Below are 25534 nucleotides of genomic sequence, written 5' to 3'. Positions count from 1 at the left end.
GAATAGTGATCATAGAAATCAACCCTGCTGGTAAATGTTGGGTAGACCATAGACAAAAAAAAATATAGACCAAAAATTCACACAATTTTTGACTATGGTTCCACTATTTATTGCAGATAAACTTACCATAGAGCACAGCTCGAACATCAGCAGCCAAGGGTCCTCCGTGAGACACTTGGCTATAAAAGGCAGAACATTCTCATGACTTATATCGCGGTACATTCTGGCTTCATCAAGGAACCGCGCCTTATCTTCCAAACTTGCGTTTTGGTTCAATATCTTCACTGCTACTGTTGTTGATGAGGGACCATCTTCTACTTCGCCTTCGACCACCTGAAGGTTGTGGTAAAGTATTATTTAAGCATTATGTCAGAAATGGACAAAGCTTTTTCTATTCTCACCGAGAAGAATATAAAATTAACTATTATTTTAACAAACATTCTAAAACTAAATACACTCACCCTGCCAAACCATCCTCTGCCTATTTCTCGAAGGTACTGCAGCTGACTCCTCGGAAAGTCCTCCCCACCTACAAGATATGAACATGAATCGTGAATAAATAAATATAAAACTGTCGCAGTTGCGGGATAACAATACGAATTATTTAGTCGACCGCTTATAGAAAGCCTATTCAAGTCAAAAGCCTGGTCTAGACCGGCGTTGCGAAGTTTTCTCGGTACAATAAGGTGAAATTTATTACACGTCGTTGAATATTGTTGAATAGTCGTATAATCATCTTTATAGGAATTGCTTATGTATTTTACAACAACTGCCATTTCTACAATAAATCGACGACGGTAATTTTCTTTACGACAGTTTAAGGGACTATTATGTGTTGTTTCTGCAAAATCTATTAAATCGATCTACACACTAATGTAAGACGTTGTGTCGTACTGTAAAACTGCATTTTAAATAAGTTCTACTCACCGAACCAATCAGCGCATCTTTCCAACGGGTCTAGGACACGTATCCCTGACGGTAGCGGCTCGAACTCCACCACAGAGTCCCGCACTCGGTTCCGCTCCTCATTCTCACTTATGATATACGCCGCTGCGTTGTTGTTCGCTATATTTTGCATTTCACGCATCGAGATAGGCCCGTTGTTGTTGTCCTCGCTGATGTTGTTGTTGACCGGCTCGGAAAAGCCCGAGTCGGGCGGCTGCGAGCGGCGCGCATCGTGTAGGTGCGTTGCGCTCGCTGTGAATAGCTGTTGAGGGATTATCGCCTTTAATACAAGAGAATAAAGAGCAAATTATAATGTTATGGATGTGTGATGGTTTTCGATGATGGCTTGGTGATGTCTAAGATGTGCCAATGCACATAATATAGCAAATGGTGATGATAAATAAAACAGAATAAGGCACGAATACAACATAATGATGCGGTTTCAAGCCATTACAATAAATATCAAATTATGGGTGTGAGTTTCAGTATTATTGCGATCTAGTCTCGTCTGATGCTAGATATATTTTCAAAAATATTCCGTGAATAATCCAAATTATTCTATACATAAAATAGCATTTTAACACTGCGTGATAAGATAAATATACCCCAATAACTTAATTATAGACCAGACGATCATAATTCGAGTGCTAAATATAAAAAGTACGTAAAATAGTATACCTACGCAAGCGAAGCCTTTAAAGTACCTACTCTTAGTACGATTGCAAAAATTACATCTTGTAGTGGCTATTACGAAGCACCGAGCTGTTAACAAGTCTGCGAGTCTACCACCTGCATAACTTTATACAGTATTTCAGATTGATTTTTATTTTCTTCTGAATTTCATAATTTCTATAGTTCTTACGATATGATTTGAGTGAACAGAATGGCGAAACGATAATGAAGGTATGGATATTGGATATGGCTAGCTCATGCATGATCCGAATTATATGTATGGCGTAGTGTGAAAAAGCATAAAAAGAAAAATTCGAGTAGAGTTTATTACAATCAATAATTTATAGGTATTAGGTTTAACAGGATGATATAGTTTACTTTAGTATAAAATGATTCAGAATTAAAAACCCGTTATAAAACACGGTTTTAATTACAAAGTTAAAGAAATATATATCTCTTATCAATTAACATTAATAGAAAAAAACCTGTATAAAAACAGCAATACGTCTGCGAATTAATCAGCATACGGATTCTCATTAACGATTATGACTCACAAAGACAATCATTCAGGTAGGTATTTCCTTTTTAAACAAACTGCTCAATAAAAAACTGAATAAAACATTGATAAACATCCATCAGTGTAGCGTAACGATTCGTGAATGGCGGCTTTAGTGAACATGAAAGATACGCAAAATAAAAAAGAGCATGTGTGCCGAGCACACGTGTCAGAAGTGAAACTTCTTTGGCAAGATACAAAGATACCAAAATCATCGCATTATCAATGACGTGACGGATTGCCATGACGCGACCTTTGAAATTTTACTGTCGACGCGCCTGAAGAAGTTTCACTTCAAAAAGAGATGAAGCAACAACATCTATTTGAACGACAATAAAACATCCACAGAGAGCTACCTGGTTGTCTGTTCCTTCGTTCGGCTGGAGACAAGAAAATATGAATAAATATCATACATGTGACGTGATCACTTATCTAGACACGTGTATCGCAGCATAACGTCAATATTTTACAACATAGTACATAGTGGGACATAATAGCTTATTAAAATACATAGGTATATATAATTATATCTAGCCTTGGAAAATATTACAGCATCGCTTTGTTATATTATGTACCGAAACTCTTCTGTAAGTAATTTATTTCAAATTTTATTGATTATAATAAATATATGTAGGGATTTTATCTGTGGCAGGTAAATAAGGATGCCCAAAACCCTTGCGACTTATTACACTGAGAAAACATACCATACAATGAGTACAATTCAAACATTGATAAATGTTCTCGGATATTCAGCCTCCAACAAATCCTCTATGAAAACTAGATACACTCATTTTATACAAAGCGCAAAGGTATAAACAATAAACGTATTGTATTGTATTAGCTATGTTGTGTCCCAACTCCCATTGCTAGACAAAGGCATCCCCAAGGCGCTTTCATGAATCATGATCATAATATAATATAATATCTTCTTATCTTATATATAAAATTCTCGTGTCACAATGTTAGTCTGCATACTCCTCCGAAACGGGTGGACCGATTCTCATGAAATTTTCTGTGCATATCGGGTAAGTCTGAGAATCGGCCAACATCTATTTTTCATATGTAGGTACCACGGGCGAAGCCGGGGCGGGCCGCTAGTAATATATAAACATATACATATAGAGAAGCAACCAAAATATTTCCTCACTAAAAAATCGAATCCTCAATGAAATTGATATTGCTCGATATCAATTTCATCAATTAATTAATGAACAGACACACGGGGTCAAAAACCTTTCCTTCATTTCTATCATTAAATAGTAAACCGTCTCATCAATTATTTTATTTGTGGCTAGTACGCTTATTCAAAATGAATAAAATTACCTCGTGAAGCTAATTAAATAAAGTCGTAAAAAATATTTTTAATTTCAGTATAATAAATTCAGAAATCCTGCCGGTTAATCCTCATCGCTTTGCCTCCTCCCATTGACCTGATTTAATAAACCTCGATTTGTATAAGCTAATAAGTAATATTAAATTCATTTCTATGGCAGAAATTTAATTCTTCCTCTATACGTGAAAAAAAGATAAACGGCACATTTGCAATAAAAAGTTCTATATTAGTGAAAAAAATAGACAAACCGCGCCTTTTAAAATGAAAAAAGTTAACTTCAATACTCGACCGATACAAGGTTCGATAAAACTGAGTCATGTATCAAATTGGCTAAATGAAAATGGCAGTTTTCAGCGCTCCGAAGCCATTAGTTACCGCACCCAGTGTCGGCGCGACCATCCCCGTTCATTGAACACTACATGATATATTGAAAACTTTTTTGCTCCTGTGAAAAATTCGCTTTTCATACATCATTGCCCAAAAAAGTTATGTCTTTAGTTTTACGTACGTATGGGAGATTCTATGATATGCAATCATAATCTTCTTCTTTCTTTATATATAAAAATGAATCGCAAAATGTGTTGGTAAGCGCATAACTCGAGAACGGCTGAACCGATTTCAATAATTCTTTTTTTATTATATTCCTTGAAGTACGAGGATGGTTCTTATGTAGAGAAAACGTAAACATGTACCACGGGCGAAGCCGGGGCGGACCGCTAGTTCTTAATAAAATGTTTGAATACTTTTTTATATTTACAAATCATGTTGCATCTATCTGCGTAGAAATCTTATAGTACATCATATTATAGCTTCTTAGTTCTTATATTATTGTGTATCTTAAGGCAATACATTGTTAGTTTAAAATATCTCGTCGTATATTTACAAGGACGTCATTTGCGCAAATGCCTACATAACATACAAGAGTATGCTTTATTTCACAAAAAGTGAGCATTTTAAAATTTAATGGGCTATGTTTAGTTTTTCTATTAAAACAGAATTAAAATTGTAGATTTTGTGGATAAGCCAACAAGTCAATTACACGGTATATCTACCGTGCGAACGGGGACATAATTAACATGTATTGCAAGCGTTTATGTAATACTAATAGCTATATACTAAGACGTAGTCTTATGAATATTAAATGATAAAAAATGACTATAAAAAAACCTCAATGTAACATAGTCTATTGTCTATCGTAGTACTGTTGGATTCAATGAAGAAGTTTCCTACGTATACATTTCAGTAAAATATAGCACATAGTTCTAAAGTATTGCTGTTGAAGTGTACAGGTAAATTAGCTTGGAGAAATTTTTGCATATGTAGTGGTGTGTATATTACTCAGATCTTAGAGCGCGTTTCCACTATATCGTTCTGGCCTATACAACAATGTTTCGATATCCTAACATTACTATTAAATTTTATACTTATTCCTAGCAACACTTTTGTTTTCAATAAAAACAAGTTTTTATTTGAAAGAAAATGGTTTTGACTTTATAAAAAAAAATATATCATTCAATTTTACGTCCTTGAGCAAACGACAAGGCGACTACCGTGAAACAATAAAATATCGTGTCCATAATAATTTGTTTCATAATTAATATTTGACCATAATAATTACGAAACAAAACAAATAAATAAATCGTCACTTGATAGTGGAAAGTGGAAACACGCACAAAACCAGAATAAACCAGTTTACGCTGTCCGCAGGTGCCACGTGCAGTCGTTTGGTACCGTTCGCGCGTTAGAACATAAAGCACATTTCATTCAAAAATTATAATTATTATGTACGTAGTTTAATTGATAAATTTTGTATTTGTTGATTGTTGTTATTATTTGTTATTATTGTTATAATATTTGTTGAAGTGAATTACATGTCCCGCAGCCGGAGGCCCCAAATGAAAACTCAGATGTACTCAAAAACTACATTTAATAGCTAAAATGAGACTTTTACACCCATGTCTGCACGATGCAGACCGGAGTTAAAGAATGAATTTATACAGTTTAATAATTATAAAGACGTAAGCTTGGATGCTAACTAAGGGAAATCGCATCCACATTCTATTCCCGTGCGAACGGCGTATTCAGCAGTTTTGTATGAAGGCAGGGCCATAACTAGTGTTTAATTTGTGTGTAAGTGTTGTAACTTTATATTGTTAATTCAATATGGCTCCAGTGTTAAAACATGGTCGAGGCAAGCCTTTGACTTCTCAAACTAAAGAATTAAACTTTAAATGTCGTTTCTTTTTCAGGTTAGTAAATTTTTCATTTTAGTAACATTGTTACTGTAAAAGTTATATGTATGTTAAATGTGCAAATATTAAAATAAAGTCTCATCTTTTTCAGAGGAGAAACACATATAGTTTAATTTAAAATCCCTTATATATACAGGGTTACTTGTAAAACACCGGCAACCTCGCAGGACAAGATAGCTAACATCATAAGTAACAACATTTCGACTTTTGATAATATTTATTTTCATACAAAAATAAATATTCATTTAATTTTCCGTCTGAATATTATAAACTCTACGCCTCCCAAAAATTACGTAAACAAAAAGCGAACGAGAGGGGGAAGGGGGCGTCGCGTCGTCCATCCGATAATTAATAGAACATAGACTTACAAATGTAAGGAGAGTACAATAAAAGTTTAAAAAATCATTTAAAAATAATTTATTGCGTTATGCCAAAAGTCGTAGAACAAATGTTGTTACTTATGATGTTAGCTATCTTGTCCTGCGAGGTTGCTGGTGTTTTACAAGTAACCCTGTATAAAATAAAAACTAAAAATAAAATGTTGTTTTATTTTATTTGCTGACCATACACTACTACAAACGCAAAAATTTCTCCAAGCTAATTTACCTGTAGTCGTTTTGTTTTAAATTGATCAAACGCTTGTCAAAGATAGATGAGTTATTTCGAATTTCGATTAACCGGACGGACTGTATCATGAATATTCCATTCGTATTTCCTGCACAAAATACTTAACTACAAAAATATTTACAAACATCGTTGTCATACAACACTAAACCATCTAAACGGAGCATTGTGTGTAAACAGTTACACAATCGAACAAAAAATCAGCACGCCCATACATACCTACATACATACATGCGTATTGTGAACCCGTGCGTTGTGACGACAGATCAACAATGGAGCGAATCTTACGACAACAACAATGAGAATTAATCGATGTATTCGACGAAATAAACTGCAAATCAAATTTTTTTTTGTTTGGTAATAGTAAGTGCATCGACCCCATTTCATAGTCTGAATCTATCTAGCGCACTTGAAAATTTGTTAATGTTCAAATACCCACAGTTTGTTTCTTGCACGATTTATTTCATGTTCGTACTGCACGTACAGTCTTTTCATTTAATACCTATTTCCAAAACCCAATAAGAAATTATGTAGAAAAAATTAAAAAACCCTGTTTCACTATGGTTTAAAAATACTGATAAATACATTTTTTCACAACAGAGTCATCATGTATGATTGATAATGATGCTGTGTACAAGAGGAATTCAGGTGAATTGCCAACTAATAATAAATTACGTACTTCCGCGAACCGCAGAAAAAACTGTTCACGTCATTCTAGGCACTATAGATAGGGCTCTTTTATGTATATTCATTCAACACTTTTAGAACTTCTTTTTTCTTATATGCAAAGTATGTAATTTTGAGTTAATATAAATAATTACTCACTACACTACGGTATTTTTGTAGACAGAAAGTACATATGTCTGGTACATAATAGCACGATAAAAAGAACGCAAAAATTTTTAGTGCGACCAACCAACCCTAATAGCAAAAAAGTCTTACAGGAAAAATGTATTTAAAAAATACTTACTACATATTTCATCGATATGTGTCTACGTACATTACTTGTATACCTAAAGTTGGGACATACCGAAGAAAGAATTTGGCGTCACATCCGTTGGTGGTACATAAATTTTGTGCAAATATCTTTATGGAAAGTTTACCCTAAGTCCTCAACTAAGCTACTACCATAATACAACGAGAACCTACGACGCAAAGGACCACTACCTTACCATAACTAAGATAAGGATTTAGGATCAGCAACAAGAAAGATGGCATTGGTAAGTGCGATTCATTTCAATGAAGGATCAAAAATTTCATATCATCATACTCCTCTACAATGGTACTATATGGAAGACCTTTCTAGAAATTCTATAGCAGGCAAAAACGAGTCAAAAATTGCACTCCCCGTTCAATAAGATACACGTGAACACCCATCGAAAATAGAATCGATATTAAAGATATTGTTTTCGTGCCAAAATAATTCGAATAGCGATGTGGACATTGACGCGGTTTCTGAATTTTACGTGCCGACCACAAGACAGTGAGATACCTCATACCTATACAATTAATATCGCGATATATAACAGAAATAATAACTAAATGGAATGGAAACAATTACGAAGCATATATGTAGTAGGTTTCCCGGCAAATTCATTATCATCAGTCAATTAATTTTCAACAATGTTATAGAAGACTTATAAAATGAACATTGTTAAAACTTTAATCGTAAGTCATAATCAATTAAATGAGCTATATTTAAACCACTCAATTTTGATAATCTTTGTGGGTTACTTAAAGAACAAAATAACAATAAAACAGTATCCCAGCATCCATCATGACCACGATGGGTCGTCATGAGATAAAGGCTTAAAAATACTCAATTAAAATCCTGTCAAGTGCAGCAAAGCTTTTTAGCCGCGCAACAAACTAGTTTTGCATCCCTAATGAACCCTCGTAATGTTAACATTTTGCTATGAAAGTAATGTTAATTATACTAAATTGCAGTTTTTTAATGAATAAAATATCTTATTCCATTTCAATGAAACCCATCTTGGCATTATTCATAAGGTATAAGGATTCATATGGTCTAAATATCTTCTCTTTTGGCTGATTAAACCGACCATTCACTGCTTCTCGATGTCTCACATTGTTCATAAATAAAAATAGCGGAATTTTCTAGACGCTCACGCTTTTGGACATTATTCAATTACCCACAAATGGGATCGGCAGACAATACGCGCGATGGCTTGTGACATTGCCTCGTCCTTCCAACGTTGCGTTCCCACGCTTCAGTAATTGGATTTCAATAATGAAATGTACAAGTACCGTGCCTAACCGGCGTAGATAGAAATCAGCGAGTTCACAATTTTACCTTCGCATATGGTCTACCTATTAAAGCCTAATGTTCAATTGGATTGTAAATGTTAAAAATATATAATGACGATTCGAAAGTGCTTCTAAAAGAAGTCTAATTGAATAAATAAATGTTTTAGTTTGAGTTGAGTTTGATATGTTTGCTTTAAAACTGAGCGTTCATACGTAATACGCAAAACCCTGTAAAGTATATTAAACGACGAGCCCACCCTGCTAAGCAATTAATTTATGACTCGTTCGGGGAAGCGCCGCACCTAATCTTTTTTGATACACTTAAAATGAAATGCGACTATTATTGATAAAGAAATGTGTATGAATCGCTGCCACTACGTCGTAATTAAAATCTTATTATTCAAAGCATGCAAGTGTTTAATTAGTAACGCCACAACAATAAGTAATTCATAACATGTTGACTCGAATTAATAAGAGTACTGTAGTTTCAAGGGGAGCACGTGCGCGCGTAGTCTGTAATTACTGCCTAGTGGTCTAACGTGTGTAGGTTGGTACAGTGAGTCACCGCTTACCGGCTGATGCGCTCGCGCAGCCGCGCAGTATCATCTAAGGTTACTTGAGCAAAAACGTCAACAATACATTTTGTACTCATGGGCTGGAAAAACAATGGATTTTGTAGAGAATGTGAAGTCCTTTTGGACATGGTCACAGACAAAATAGCTGAACGCTGCCTAATTACATGACAGTAGTTATATATGTACACAATATACATACATATTCTGTAAATTAAAATTGTGAGGATTTTAATAATAATATGCTATCATACGTATATAAGTAATGACGTTTGCTGTATTAGACTACAAGCCCGCATAGGACAAAAATATGGGTCAAATGAACCACCATGGGACATATCTAGAACGATAGCAGAGCAAAAAATAATAAGATTCTGTCAAAACTCTTACGGTACATACCTGTTGCTATTGTCGAAGCGTTTTTAAAATCACAAATTTGATTATATCATTATAACTGCCGTTACATCACTTGTAGTACTTTTGAAGAACACAGTGAACAACTATAATCAGTGATTAGACTCCGTATTGTGGCTAAAAACTAGAAGATTTATTTCACGCTTTGGCCGTTATTAATCTTATTGGAGGTAGGTGAATAATAATTTATAATTGGAACGACCTTCACCTTCTGTCACTCGCATCTGGCATATGTCATATCTGAATGATATTTGTGCAAAGAGAACGGACTAGGGAGACGTAGTGTTGCCATACTAAGAAATTTTGCCCAATTTTGTGGAAAATTAATTTCTACCTGATATAAATTAACAATGGATTGCGGGAAGTGTAAGAAGAATATAAATGATAAAGATATGATAAAATGCAATTCATGTGATATGTTTTTACATTATCAGTGTGCTAATTTATCAGAAACTGAATTTAAAAAAATACTTCCAATGAATAAAATTAAATGGAAATGTCTATTATGTAAGTCTAAAAAACAAGGATTGCTTAGTGGGTCTTCTTCCCCCAAAGAAAACAGTGCACCGACACAAATTCTCAATATGAACTCGCAAATGCTTATGCAGTATTTCGACGAAAAATTCGAAAGTTGGCAACAAAAGTGGCGGGACGACCTCCATGCAGCAATTCGGGAAGTATCGTCATCATTTAAAAGTGATATAGAAAGGCTAGAGACGCGGTTACTGGAGTCGGAGCAACGTATTACGGAACTGGAGCAAGTAATAAGTACATCTAAATCTTTTAATCAGCCCGACTTGTCTCAGGAGAATACCCAACTTCGCGCTGACCTGAAACATCTTCAGTCCAAGCTCGATGATCTCGATCAAGCTTCCCGCAACTGTAACGTGGAAATTCAAAATGTGCCCGAGAAAAAGACTGAAAATCTCATTCACCTCTCCATTGAGATGGGTAAATTAATCGGCGTGAAAATTACTGAGACTGATATAAGATCCGTGCATCGTGTGGCTCCCGGTTCTGCTAGCAATCGTCCAAAAAATATTATTCTGCAACTTTCCTCCCGAAGACTACGTGACAATATAATAGCGGCGGCGCGGGCGCGCCGCACACTCACGGTCGCGGCGCTGCTCGGTACTCCAACATCTGCCGCCACCGCAGTCTCTCAAAGTGCGCGTTTCTATATAAATGAACATTTAACACTCAAGAACAAAATGTTATTTAGATCCGTTAGACAACATGCGCAAAATATGTCCTATAAATACGTGTGGGTAAAAAATGCTTGTATTCTTATACGGAAAACCGATGAATCTCGTGCTATACATATAAAAGATATTTGTGATCTAGATAAAATAAAGTGACTACTATTGTTGAGATTAAGTCACACTCTTATAGAATATCGTTATTCAAATTATTATATTATGTACGTCTTACTAACCGGAAGCATGAAAACAAAATTCAAAAAAAGTATTGCAAATATTTCTGACATATTGTATTATTTTTGTTTTAACAATGCAAACAAGTAAATTGTCCATATTTTACCAAAACTGTGGTGGCTTAAAAACAAAACTTAATGAATTAAAATTAAACTTACTTGCGGCTGATTACGATGTTGTAATATTGGTGGAGACATGGCTTTCCAATAGTATACTTGATTCGGAAATACTCGTTAATAATTATTCTATGTTTCGCCGAGATCGAAATCTTAGTATATTTAATAAAAAAGGCGGTGGGGGTGTTTTAATAATGGTTAAAAGTTCAATTAATGTCTTGAGGAGGTTTGATTTGGAGACCGATAACCTAGAAGAATTATATTTACATTTTCCATCATACTCAGATTTGCTCTTATGTGCTTGTTATATTCCGCCAGTTTCTAGAAATAATATTTACGATAGATTTTTTTACAAACTTCATGACATCTATACAAATTGTACATTCAGTAATTTTCTTATAATAGGTGATTTTAATCTATCCTATCTCAAATGGTCATCGGACTGCCCCTCGTCGGACCCACTATCATGTGACACGGATACGGCTAAGTTATTATCATACACTATGTCCTACCTTAACTTAAAGCAATATAACACTATTTCAAATGAGAATAATAAAATACTCGACCTTATTCTAAGTAATATTGTAGGAACTTCTGTTTGTGTTGCAGATGACCCGTTGCTTAACGTAGTTCCACACCATCCACCCCTAGATACCGTAGTGCAAATAGATACTCAACTCGAGCTTATGTGTAGCGCTCCCAAAACAAAACGAAACTTTTTTAAAGCTAACTATGATTTGATTAACCAGGATCTCTCGAATATAGACTGGATATCGGAACTTAGTAGTCTCACTCCTGATGATGCGGTTGATCAATTCTATGATTATATATATAAAATTATTGAGGAACATGTACCCCTAGTAAAAACTAAATCTAAACGTTATCCAGTGTGGTTTTCTAAAGGTTTAATTTCTACTTTAAGAAAGAAAGTTAAAGTTTGGACGCGTTGGAAAATCTATAAATCACTAAGAGACTATCAGGAATTCAATCTGCTTAGAAAGCGAGTAAAATTACTTATTAGGAATTGTTACGCCAAGTATATAGCTAACGTTGAATCATCACTTAAGGATAACATCAAATATTTCTGGAAATACACATCTGACTTAAAAGAAACCAACTCAGGTTATCCTAAAATCATGAAATTAGCTACCACTTCATCTTGTAATCCCAGCGTAATTTGCGAAATGTTCTCCAACTACTTTCAATCTGTATTTGAACCTGTTACCCCTGGAGCATACAATACCATTGAACTCTTAGACAATAATAGTATACTAAATTTGCATCATATAAACTTAAATAAGACTGAAATATACAAAGCATTAAAGGATATCGATCCTAATAAAGGCTCAGGACCTGATAATATTAGTCCCATATTTTTAAGAAATGTAAGTGGAAGTATATCTTTGCCATTACAAATAATATTTAATAATTGTTTAAAAACAGGAATTTTTCCGAATAAGTGGAAGAAAGTTTTTATAACCCCTATTTTTAAATCTGGGTCCAAAAATGATATTGCAAATTATCGTCCAATATCTATACTGTCAGCAATTCCAAAAGTATTTGAAAGATTGGTTCACGGTCGAATATCCTCTAGTCTTAAACATTTTATTATTGCAGAACAACATGGCTTTGTAAGAGGCAGGTCCACTTTGTCAAATCTGCTTGAATTCACTAACTATGTTTTTACAGGTTTGGATAAGAAGTGTCAAATAGAAACCATCTACACTGATTTTAAAAAAGCATTTGACAAAGTGGATCACTTGTTGCTTTTAAAAAAATTGTCCTACAATGGCATAAAAGGCAATCTTTTCCGTTGGTTTTCTTCATATTTGCAAAATCGTGTCCAGGTAGTAGTAATGAACGGTTTTACATCTTCTCCAGTAGTTGTAACATCTGGTATTCCTCAAGGATCTATTCTCGGCCCTTTGCTCTTCACTATATTTATTAATGATATATCCAGTTGCTTTATTCACTCAAAATTTCTTTTATATGCCGACGACTTAAAAATATATTCTTCCATTTCAAATAAAAATGACATTCGTCTTATACAAGAAGACCTTGATAGGTTAGGCGAATACTGCAAAAACAACAAACTATACCTATCTTACAATAAATGCAAACATGTCCGTTTTACTAAAAATATAAATATTATTCCATCAAAATTTAAACTAGGAGAACACATTCTTGATACCGACTCTTCTATTCGTGATTTAGGCGTCTACCTTGATGCTAAACTCACAATGGACGTACATATTGACTACATATTGAATAAAGCTTACCGTATGTTGGGTTTCATCACCCGAATTACTAAGAATTTCAGACGAAAGGATACATTTATTTGCCTCTACCAATCATTAGTTAGATCACACCTCGATTATGTATCTCCTATATGGAATCCATTTTATAATTGCTATATAAATAAATTGGAAATGATACAGAAGAAGTTTCTGCGCACACTTAACTATCGCTTATGCTCTCCCAGATGCTCATACAATCAACTCTTAGAAAAATATAACATGATGTCCTTGTCCAACAGACGTTCAGTAACTGATGCTGTCACTTTAAGAAGCATTTGTGTAGGTGAAATTGATTCTCCGAACTTACTAGCCGACTTGTCCTTTCGTGTGCCTTCGCGACCAACTCGTTCCAAATGTCTTTTCCACATACAACATACCAGAACCAACGCAGGACAACGCGCGCCACTTCACAGAATGTGTGTCTTACACAATGACAAACTAAATGAAATAGATCTGTTTTCATGCTCCCGATATAGTTTCAAATGTTCAATAAACCAACTATATGTATAAACCTTTTAACTTTGAATAAGTATCTACATGCTTAAATTAATGCTTTTTCTCCCGGTTTAATATTTCAGAAGTCTGTATTAGTTTTAAATATTTGGCTACCTTGCAACAGATAATAATTGTATTGTGTTTTTTTTTTCTTTTACTTTTTCTATTATGTTCACTGTGAGACGTAGAGGAAACAATTGTTAATGTTATTATTGATTATGTCATTAATTTATGTATACGCCTTTAATTGTTTCTGTAAGATCTCCAAATAAATAAATAAATAAATAAATAAATAAGATTCATCACTATGCCGTCACTTGTAAGCTGTCCAACTGAGTGCAGATGAGAATTGAAAAGTACAGGTAGACTCGGTAAATTTTGGTCATATATTTTTGTACGGCATTCTTAACCATCGATAGATCCATTAAAAATAATAAGAAACCGCTCAGTGCCGTACAAAAATGGTGGTCCACCAAGTCGGAATTTTTATTTAATTTCCGAGAGTTACCGGGGGTAAATTTGGTCATTTGACCATGTACGGCATCTGTGTCATACTATTGCTATACTGCTCTTAATCCATTATTCCGCAACGCCGTACAAAAATCATGGGGACAAGGGGAAAAAATCGAGAGTTGCAATCCCCTCTCTTTCCCCACTCCAGGGGGTCATTTGACTAAGTACGGCGTCGGTTCCAAAACATTATTTAGCACTCAAAAGTACTATTAAAAGCAATGCCGTCAAAAAATAATTGTTCTTTTAAATGTATACCAATAATCATCTTAATTTCATCGAATTCTTGATATAAAGAGCTGTAAGGTCATTTGACCCTGTACGGGAACTTTTTTTTTAACATGATATTGTAAAATTCAATTGTTGTATAGTATTGCCGTTCAAAAGAAACCGTTCTAAAAAAAGTTATAGAGAAATGCAAAACCAGAAATTTTGTTAAAGTTTAAACATCGTAGATTAATGAAATATAATAGTTTTCTACACTTTATCCGTTGTTTTAAATAGTATTAACATAGATAAATTAGGAAAAAACGATGCCGTACATTTTTGTGCAGACCACATCTTTTAGGCTGATGAAAGCGACGAAAGCTACAATTTTAAGGGTGCTTTATGGCCATTTGATACAGTACGGCATTAACATATTCTTACCCAACTACGGCAAAGCAAAAGGAGGGTTATGGTTGTTTACAGGTCATGTATGTATGTTCATCTATTCCCTCGTAACTTCTAAACTAAGTACTTATCAGAATTCGACAAATGACATATCATTAGAAGCGTCTGAATTGTTCACTGGATAACCAGCGACCAGCTAGCTAAAGGCTATATAGGGTTTCACAAAATCTAATGTGGCGCCCTCTAGCGGACAAAACATACAGAGTAAAAAAATGAAGTTAAGATAAATATGCAGTGTTTGGTATCATTTGAAAGCGCTTTACTTGTACATTTTGAATATGTATATATTACTAGCATTTGCTTGTGACTTTACCTGTATTCATGGACTGATTGCATATAATTCACATCTTTTCGTTCATAGCTTTTTTATTAGTTCATCAATTTAACGGAGTCCATTCCACCTGACTCCGACTTTCCAAGGTGATAATTAACCACCTCGAGCTTCTTAATATTAATGTATATTTATATTTTTTATTATAAAAATATAAAGCAAACATTTCGTTATATGGATTTTTTTCTTTTTCAGATTTTTCCCCTTTGAACCAACGAAAATGTACGGCACATGAAAAAATATTATCTATGCATAAAATACTTTAAAAATAAATTTATTTCGTGTTGTGTCAAATGACCCCCTGGAGTGGGGAAAGAGAGGGGATTACAACTCGCGATTTTTTCCCCTTGTCCCCATGATTTTTGTACGGCGTTGCGGAATAATGGATTAAAAGCAGTATAGCAATAGTATGACACAGATGCCGTACATGGTCAAATGACCAAATTTACCCCCGGTAACTCTCGGAAATTAAATAAAAATTCCGACTTGGTGGACCACCATTTTTGTACGGCACTGAGCGGTTTCTTATTATTTTTAATGGATCTATCGATGGTTAAGAATGCCGTACAAAAATATATGACCAAAATTTACCGAGTCTACCTGTACTTTTCAATTCTCATCTGCACTCAGTTGGACAGCTTACAAGTGACGGCATAGTGATGAATCTTATTATTTTTTGCTCTGCTATCGTTCTAGATATGTCCCCTGGTGGTTCATTTGACCCATATTTTTGTCCTATGCGGGCTTGTAGTCTACATGGTTATTTAAATGTAAATAAAACAACATGAAATATAGACTACAAGCCCGCATAGGACAAAAATATGGGTCAAATGAACCACCAGGGGACATATCTAGAACGATAGCAGAGCAAAAAATAATAAGATTCATCACTATGCCGTCACTTGTAAGCTGTCCAACTGAGTGCAGATGAGAATTGAAAAGTACAGGTAGACTCGGTAAATTTTGGTCATATATTTTTGTACGGCATTCTTGACCATCGATAGATCCATTAAAAATAATAAGAAACCGCTCAGTGCCGTACAAAAATGGTGGTCCACCAAGTCGGAATTTTTATTTAATTTCCGAGAGTTACCGGGGGTAAATTTGGTCATTTGACCATGTACGGCATCTGTGTCATACTATTGCTATACTGCTTTTAATCCATTATTCCGCAACGCCGTACAAAAATCATGGGGACAAGGGGAAAAAATCGAGAGTTGCAATCCCCTCTCTTTCCCCACTCCAGGGGGTCATTTGACTAAGTACGGCTTCGGTTCCAAAACATTATCTAGCACTCAAAAGTACTATTAAAAGCAATGCCGTCAAAAAATAATTGTTCTTTTAAATGTATACCAATAATCATCTTAATTTCATCGAATTCTTGATATAAAGAGCTGTAAGGTCATTTGACCCTGTACGGGAACTTTTTTTTTAACATGATATTGTAAAATTCAATTGTTGTATAGTATTGCCGTTCAAAAGAAACCGTTCTAAAAAAAGTTATAGAGAAATGCAAAACCAGAAATTTTGTTAAAGTTTAAACATCGTAGATTAATGAAATATAATAGTTTTCTACACTTTATCCGTTGTTTTAAATAGTATTAACATAGATAAATTAGGAAAAAACGATGCCGTACATTTTTGTGCAGACCACATCTTTTAGGCTGATGAAAGCGACGAAAGCTACAATTTTAAGGGTGCTTTATGGCCATTTGATACAGTACGGCATTAACATATTTTTACCCAACTACGGCAAAGCAAAAGGAGGGTTATGGTTGTTTACAGGTCATGTATGTATGTTCATCTATTTCCTCGTAACTTCTAAACTACTTATCAGAATTCGACAAATGACATATCGTTCGTCGCGTCTGAATTGTTCACTGGATAACCAGCGACCAGCTAGCTAAAGGCTATATGGGGTTTCACAAAATCTAATGTGGCGCCCTCACAAAACATACAGAGTAAAAAAATAAAGTTAAGATAAATATGCAGTGTTTGGTATCATTTGAAAGCGCTTTACTTGTACATTTTGAATATGTTTAAATTACTAGCATTTGCTTGTGACTTTACCTGTATTCATGGACTGATTGCATATAATTCACATCTTTTCGTTCATAGCTTTTTTATTAGTTCATCAATTTAACGGAGTCCATTCCACCTGACTCCGACTTTCCAAGGTGATAATTAACCACCTCGAGCTTCTTAATATTAATGTATATTTATATTTTATTATAAAAATATAAAGCAAACATTTCGTTATATGGTTTTTTTTCTTTTTCAGATTTTTCCCCTTTGAACCAACGAAAATGTACGGCACATGAAAAAATATTATCTATGCATAAAATACTTTAAAAATAAATTTATTTCGTGTTGTGTCAAATGACCCCCTGGAGTGGGGAAAGAGAGGGGATTACAACTCTCGAATTTTTCCCCTTGTCCCCATGATTTTTGTACGGCGTTGCGGAATAATGGATTAAAAGCAGTATAGCAATAGTATGACACAGATGCCGTACATGGTCAAATGACCAAATTTACCCCCGGTAACTCTCGGAAATTAAATAAAAATTCCGACTTGGTGGACCACCATTTTTGTACGGCACTGAGCGGTTTCTTATTATTTTTAATGGATCTATCGATGGTTAAGAATGCCGTACAAAAATATATGACCAAAATTTACCGAGTCTACCTGTACTTTTCAATTCTCATCTGCACTCAGTTGGACAGCTTACAAGTGACGGCATAGTGATGAATCTTATTATTTTTTGCTCTGCTATCGTTCTAGATATGTTCCCTGGTGGTTCATTTGACCCATATTTTTGTCCTATGCGGGCTTGTAGTCTATATACAAACTGATAATAAGATGTAGTTATTACATGAATAATTCTGAGACAACAAATGAAGATTTGTTTACTTGTTCGTTTATACCATGAATTATTTTTTGTCCTGATAAATCATATACGTAGCACAAGGCAATGCACGTATCATAGCCGAGGTCAGAATTCTGCAACTTTACAATCCTTTTTGACATCTCCCAATTAATAATAAATTTTAACATGGGCTTTAGCAGACCACTTTTCGACTACCAGATTAAAACAGCAGTGATTGTCACAATAAACCAATTTTACGACTATTTGTGGATCATATGGATATGATTAATCGAATGCGTAGTAATAAAAGGGTTCCTTGCTGCGTTTTATTACAACAATCAAGGAGATACGTTCAAGAATCATCTCAATATTGCCGCTGACACGATGCGGGTGCAGGATATGAGCGCGACGAGAGACAACTATTTATAAACACGCCTTATCTCGATGACTAAGCGCACTTTAATTTGTACTAGTTAATAAACAAAGGTACGTCTTTACGCATCTGTATTTGTATCAACAACGATATTTACAAATGAGATAGGTAGATACATATTACGTACTATAATAAGATACTGTTAATGGACAATATTCATATTGTTTGTGTAAACATGTAGATTATCTGTGAAGATTTAAAATTGGTTATTGAACCACTATTGAATAGAGAAGAACCGCAACAATATAGTATACGACGACATGTTTATATCATACTAGATTTAGCATAATACATATGGGAGAAAAAGGTTTAAGCGCCACTTCTCTAAAAAGATGCATAAGAGTAGTAAGAATACATAATACGATTTACCACACTAACATTGGCTTCGCATCACGCCGTATTTCCTTTTCCTTTCCAGTGTTTGCTAAATTGAATTTACTGAACTATACAAGTCGGTATTTACTCAAACATGTTAGTTTACGTAGTAATATGCAAACCTTATTTAATACAACAAGTCTACAATACACCTTTAATGACATAAGCACAAATGAGCAAACAACGTGTGCTAAATGAACCAATTTGTTCGTCGAATTAGTAACCATCTTGTTCAGAGTGACGTCACTGATAGGAAAATACTTTCTCGTGATCGCGATGCAATATTGTATAAATTATAAACAGTAAATGTAGGAAGTCCGTCTCACATGGTGCTTAATTGTTAAATGGAACGGAACGCTCAATGAAAGCAGGGCGAATGTGACGTGATTCAATATTGGATAACAGATGCGAAATAAGAGTAAAGAGAGGTAAACAGCTGGAGACGAGTGTTTTTCGTTGTTTGTGAAGTTTAAAAGGTACATGTGTGTGCAACGACAGATCGCGATTACAAAAACAACATGAAAGAAAACAAAACAACGAAAAGATCCAATGCATGGTCTACTGGTGAATTATTGTTTCGTTCCGTTTATAGGAATCTTACAATGCATTCAGAATATTTTTATAAAAAGCCTTTTGCATCTCATGACTCAAAATATAAAAAAAAATAACTTCTTATAATCTTTATGAGAATGATAAGAATTTGCCGTATACGCCATTTGATTTCTTAATCTCGGGGAAATATTTCAATGGCATAGGTTGCTTTCAACACAACTATAAAATCTTTCATATATCGCTCATTTCAACATCAGATGACCGCCACAGCTCAAATGTCAAGACCAATCAATACAGTGTAGATAATCTTTTCATAGCCACTGCCTGATTTAGATTCGAAATATTTCTGAACATTGTATTTCTATTTAGAAGAAAAGTTGCAGGAGTCGAATAGTCAACAGGCAACAACTGTTCAAAATACAACATCAACATGATCCTCATCTCACTTAACATAATGTACAAATATGACTCGATCAATAAAAATGTTTTGCAAAACAATCAAGGGAAAGCAACAGGAAAACCATCTTATTCCACAAAATTTTCCTACTTCTTCGAAACTCCAACCTCCGCACTTAATCGACAAACAATAAAGGGTAACAAGTGTACAAAATCCAACCTTTCTAAAAAATCTGTGACCTACCCCAAGGCCGTTTATATTAGCTTATCTGCTGATTCATCCGCTGTCAAGGCGTTCCTACTATCTGTGCTACGATACTCAAATTACGTTGATCGATCCACAAGGTCACTCTTTGATCTCATGATTTATTCACTAGTGCAATTTTTAGACCCATTAGTCATTGGATTACGACGTTGATGGATCTTAATTCCGAGTACTACTTCATAAATACTCAATGCTGTTTATTATATCATTTATTTATGTTTCGTTTTAGAGTTCCTTCATAGAGTAATTTTATTTTCGACCATTCATGTCATCCCAACGTTCTGTATAATTTAAATTGCCTTTTACTTTTCTGCATTCAAACCTTTAAATCCCAAGAAACGAAAGGGACTTGTTGAAAGAACTCGGCTCTATATCAATCCATTTAAATTTTATAGAAAAGGGTTTGCGCGTTAAACAATGTACAGGGCACCTATTCGTGAATATTTCGAGCGTACTCCACATCCCCAAACCGGCGTCAACTTTTCTAATGTTTTGAGAGTTCACTGCTAGGTCAACAAGCCCGCATTCTGCCCGTGCATTACTCGGAGTAGTAATACGGGAGGTACAAAGCGATGAGAAGGGCACGTAGCTGGGGGCAGGGGTTGCCACCCGCGCGTGGAAAACAAAAAGGAAATGTAAAACGCGTTTCGCAATTCATATTTTTAGTCGTGTCCTAGTGCTTACATAATGTTGTAGACAAAACGAATCCTGGAAGTTCACGATGACTTTTTAATTATTTTCACAGCTCTGGATTGATCCCGAGCTATTCATTAAATAAAGCAAATCATATTTTTAATTAATACTGCTGTTTACACAAACAGAAATTGTATAACATTTCAAAAATCAAAGTGACTACTTTGAAATGTTAGTTTCCTTGGCATTTCGTATATTAACAAACTTTACCTGTTTCTCATATCTCTTCTACATTTCCGCGTAAATAATGTTTACGAATAAAAAAGTTCGCATATATTTCATCCGAACTGTGGCAATCCTAGCTAGGATCGTTCGTTTCGGGCACCCTGCCAAGCCGAAGCGCCACTGCGCCCACTGCATCGTCTGTCAGCGTCACAATAAATCTGCGCTCGTAAAATCTCTATTATCCCACCGCTAAGACATAATTTCGCATATCATCCGGCAGAACGGGAAATAGCCGGCGTGAATGTCTCGTGCGTAGTCTAGGGTTTTTAATGTGAAGTATCTCAAAGTCCAACGGGAAAGAATTCGCGAGGTGCTGTTATTTTTTTATGCCTGCGTCTAAGTACTTTATCGTGTTGTTGACACGCACAACGGATACGACGTTTTAATTTGAAATAAAATATTCATCTACTTATACTAGGTGATTCATTATAAGATACGTTCGTTTAAACCTTAAAACCCTTACCTTAAAACTTAAAACTCCTTAATAAGGTTGTTTAGAAGATTTGCCAAAACGTAACGAGCTACGACATGCCGAGTCGTGATAAATATATCATTATCATTACACGCGCCATTCTCGAAGAAAATTACGCTTGATTAGAATAATAATAGACCATTCACGAAGAGACGATGATAAAAACCGCCAATTTCTTTGAAATTAGGTCATCTATGCACGCAATCTTCATAGAAAGCTACTTTTGGTTTGAAAAATATCCCTAGAGAAGAATTAAGGGCAAAAATAGCTGTACAAAAACTGTAATAAGCTATTCTTTACAGGGCAATGCACCCAAAAGAATGACCTAATTCACTAATGGAAAATTAGCTCCTGTTTCCCATAGCGCTTTTATACAGGGTCTGTTATTTTCCGCTTATATTCACTTCAAAAGGGATTCTGTCCTATTTAAAAGCCTACCTTCAAATTTATTATCACTATTAACTACAGCCAGGGTCTTTGTTTCAGTTTATATTCATGGCTGTAGCATCTCTGAATTCATATTTTTAATTCGGTAAACAATAATAAACGTAAGAACCACCTATCAAAACGAATTTTCTTCCGTATTTACAGGTCTAAATTGGTCAAATTACAAATTAATAACAGCAATGCGAACGACTTGATCAGATTTAAGACAAACAATTCTAAATAGCTTATACTAAACAGATTATTCCTATCTTTTAACCACAACCAAAGATATTGTAAAATAATATTTGTTTATACAAACACAAGTTGATTAAATCAGTGATCACCTAAAGGAAGGTTTGCAAGAAAAGGTTCAAAGTCAACCAGCAGGTGTTTCCGTTATGTAGATAATAAATTAAGTTATCTTGATTTACTTGAGTTAAAAACGTCTGTTCTGCCTGTTATAAGAAGAAATTAAGATGAAAATAGATGTCACAGCACGAGAAGGCGAAGGACGCCGATTCAAATCTAGCCTCTTGCAAGATTAATTTGTTTCTTCAAAATTTTCAGTATGTTTTTCAGTTATATCAGCTGAAAAAACCCAAATCAAACAATAATCAAATCAATCTAATTAATCATCATCAATCAAAGTAATTCGTGGCCTTCTTTTAGAAGACAATTCCCTCCTTTTCTCGAAATTATACCAATTTATAAGTAATCGACTGGAGTACTCTTGACACGCACATCCCGGATCCATTAAAATACTACCTTATCATTATTATCGTTGAAATAGAAAATTTCTCCCGCTTTAATTGGAAAAATAGTCAATTGGCTTTGCTCTAAAAAAAAACTTTGATTTTTATTCTGGGATTTATCAATGCAACTAGTATAAAACTGAAAGCAAAAACAAGAAAATCATTCAAAACATGGTTCACAATTGGCTAACCATATCAACCAAATAAGATTATCATTTTGATAGATACAATAACACATTAAACATATAACATAATATATTTATTTCCTCTTCATCACATATAGGTTATAAAGAAACTGCACATATTTAAACGTGCAATTATGCTATCGCTATACATGATCAACGTTGATTAATGAGATGATATAAATTATTGTTATGACATACGCGAATTAAATTAAACCTTATCACATGATCAATTCTTAGAATAGTATAGATTTTTTGATATTCTGTTGACGGCTTGATATAATATATTGTACCTACGTACTTAAAGAAACCTAGAAGCGCTCCTAAAGACACTAAAAGTTATCTGGTATAACTGGTCAGCGAAAATCTCAAGGGAGAGGAAACTCACCGTTCAAAGATTATTTTATGTAGCTCTTGAAAGTTTCTAATAATCAAATAATTTTACAATTATCTCATCAACGAAAACAGTAATTACTTCACTATAACCATTCGTATAATTACATGGTTCCAATTTAAAAGAAACAGATAAAAGCGAAAATTATCGCCGTTCTAAATTCATCACTTTCTACGAGACAATGGTTGGAAGTTGGAACCAAACAAATAATACAAAAAGCTTGGCCACCATCTGAATACCTACTTAAGTTGAGCAAAAACAGAATATTATACCGGCGGTTCAAGTCTTTGTTCCCACTAATTACTTCCAGTACCCGCAAACGTTGACACAACATTTTTAGCCACATTTTTACAAGAGCATAGTCGGCAGCTCGAAATTTACATGCATTCAGTAGAGTTACGTACGTAAGCACGATTCCCTAAAAGAAAAGTGGAAAACTGTGTGAAACACGACTTCAGTTCTTTCTTTGACGAGATTCGAAACGACTCCTTTCCATTTACCGTAAGTCTCCGTGAATTTTCACCATTATACAAGAGGATAAACACACGTAAATGAAATATGTTTTCGGTAAAATATTATTGAATACAACGTGCATACGGAGCTCCAAACTTCCATGCAAAATCAGTATCTATATTATGCATCTTCAAATCCTTCTTCGTAATCCATAACCACGCCACTATTCAACTTGTATACAAAATTTAAATATGGCATGAAAAATAAATTCAACCTCGCTTATATGTCAACAGTCCTATGAATAGTGCATATTAAATATGTGCTAAATAATTTTATTTTTGTCCTAAAGGTTATATTATACTGCTTCATGTTTTACTGCATAACAGATTAAAAAAAATATTACAATTGCCAATAGGTCTTTTCTTGTACATATGAGGATAATTACCTATTGTACATTTACAAATCTAATTTACAGTAATGTAAAGTTAGTTTATTTCATATGATTTGTTTTTAGTTCGTCTTAGAATAAACTTGTTTTCCTCTGAACACGGTCAGAATAGATACAAATCCCCCATTCATGCCAATACCATCAATATAACAAGACACATCCGGTATAAATCCACCATGCAACAGTATAACACCACAAGCACTAAATAAACATCCAATGTGTGATGATTCTACGTCTAGTCTGATGCATCATCGCAAATAATAGAACGATCAGTTGCCAAAATATCCGAGTACATGACTAATTGCACGGATGTCCCATAATGACTAAATGCTGTATAGATTAATTAGGGTGTAGACCCTCTACGTAGACGTAACCCGATATCCCAATTGAAACTTGGGGCTGAGACAGCTAATGAGTATGTTTGGAAGCCGCGCCATTCTTCGAGTGCAAGCGCTTTGAATAACTCTCGGTGTTTTAAGGCTTATACATGCGCTAATAACCTTGACCATACTTGACGGATCTCAAACCTCTCCCGCTGCACCTTCTTTTTTCCTTGCATTTCGTATTTAAAAAGATACTAATCAGTGAAACAAAAAATCCTCGTCAGGGACTGTTGTGTAACTGATAATTTATTAAACATAAAATTTTCAGAGCTCTAAGTCAGCAGGTTACGAAGTTTATAGAGTATTTGCGGAAAAATCGATGACCACGGCACATTTTTTTTCTATAAATCTATTAACTTTGGAAAAAAGTCCTCGCGAGCAATTAAAGATCAAAGACCATCCTATTTTATATATTTTTTTCGGTATTGTGCTTTATGTTGTACCAGACTTTATAGAGGTTGAACATAGTCGAAATTGCCGGGTAGCGCCTTAATGGGCTAATGAAAGGGCTTCGGCTATTTAAACTTGATGGTATTTGACGTTGAGAGGGCGATCGATAAACCTAAATAGTAAATTAAGTGTTTCATTCTAACAATTAACTATTATCGCATAATAAAATAAACAATTAAACATACTAAATTTTTTCTCAGAAGGAGGCAATGCAATTGTACCTAATACTTATAAAGTACCTCCGAACTTATGTTAACAGGTATATCCTAATTCCTTGA

The 25534-nt window shown here is 34.5% G+C and overlaps 1 protein-coding gene across 1 annotated transcript in view; it reads right to left on the bottom strand.

Annotated features, from left to right (window-relative positions):
• LOC149906325 (uncharacterized) overlaps positions 1 to 25534 on the bottom strand; it is a 44938-nt gene that overhangs the window by 16209 nt on the left and 3195 nt on the right. The window contains exons 3-5 of the mRNA XM_090104356.1: positions 928 to 1207; positions 462 to 529; positions 127 to 333 (exon numbers count right to left, since the gene is read on the bottom strand). Of these exons, the coding sequence (XP_089960482.1) occupies positions 127 to 333; positions 462 to 529; positions 928 to 1207 (555 nt within the window). The remainder of the gene's footprint in view (positions 1 to 126; positions 334 to 461; positions 530 to 927; positions 1208 to 25534) is intronic.

The sequence above is a fragment of the Colias eurytheme genome, chromosome 8, assembly GCF_061535395.1.
Source record: "Colias eurytheme isolate Ceu_HAF_F1 chromosome 8, ilColEury1 Martin Lab GWU primary, whole genome shotgun sequence".
NCBI classification, from domain to species: Eukaryota; Metazoa; Arthropoda; class Insecta; order Lepidoptera; family Pieridae; genus Colias; species Colias eurytheme.
The sequence above is the reverse complement of the archived record's forward strand: the minus strand, read 5'-3'. Positions and strand labels throughout refer to the sequence as shown.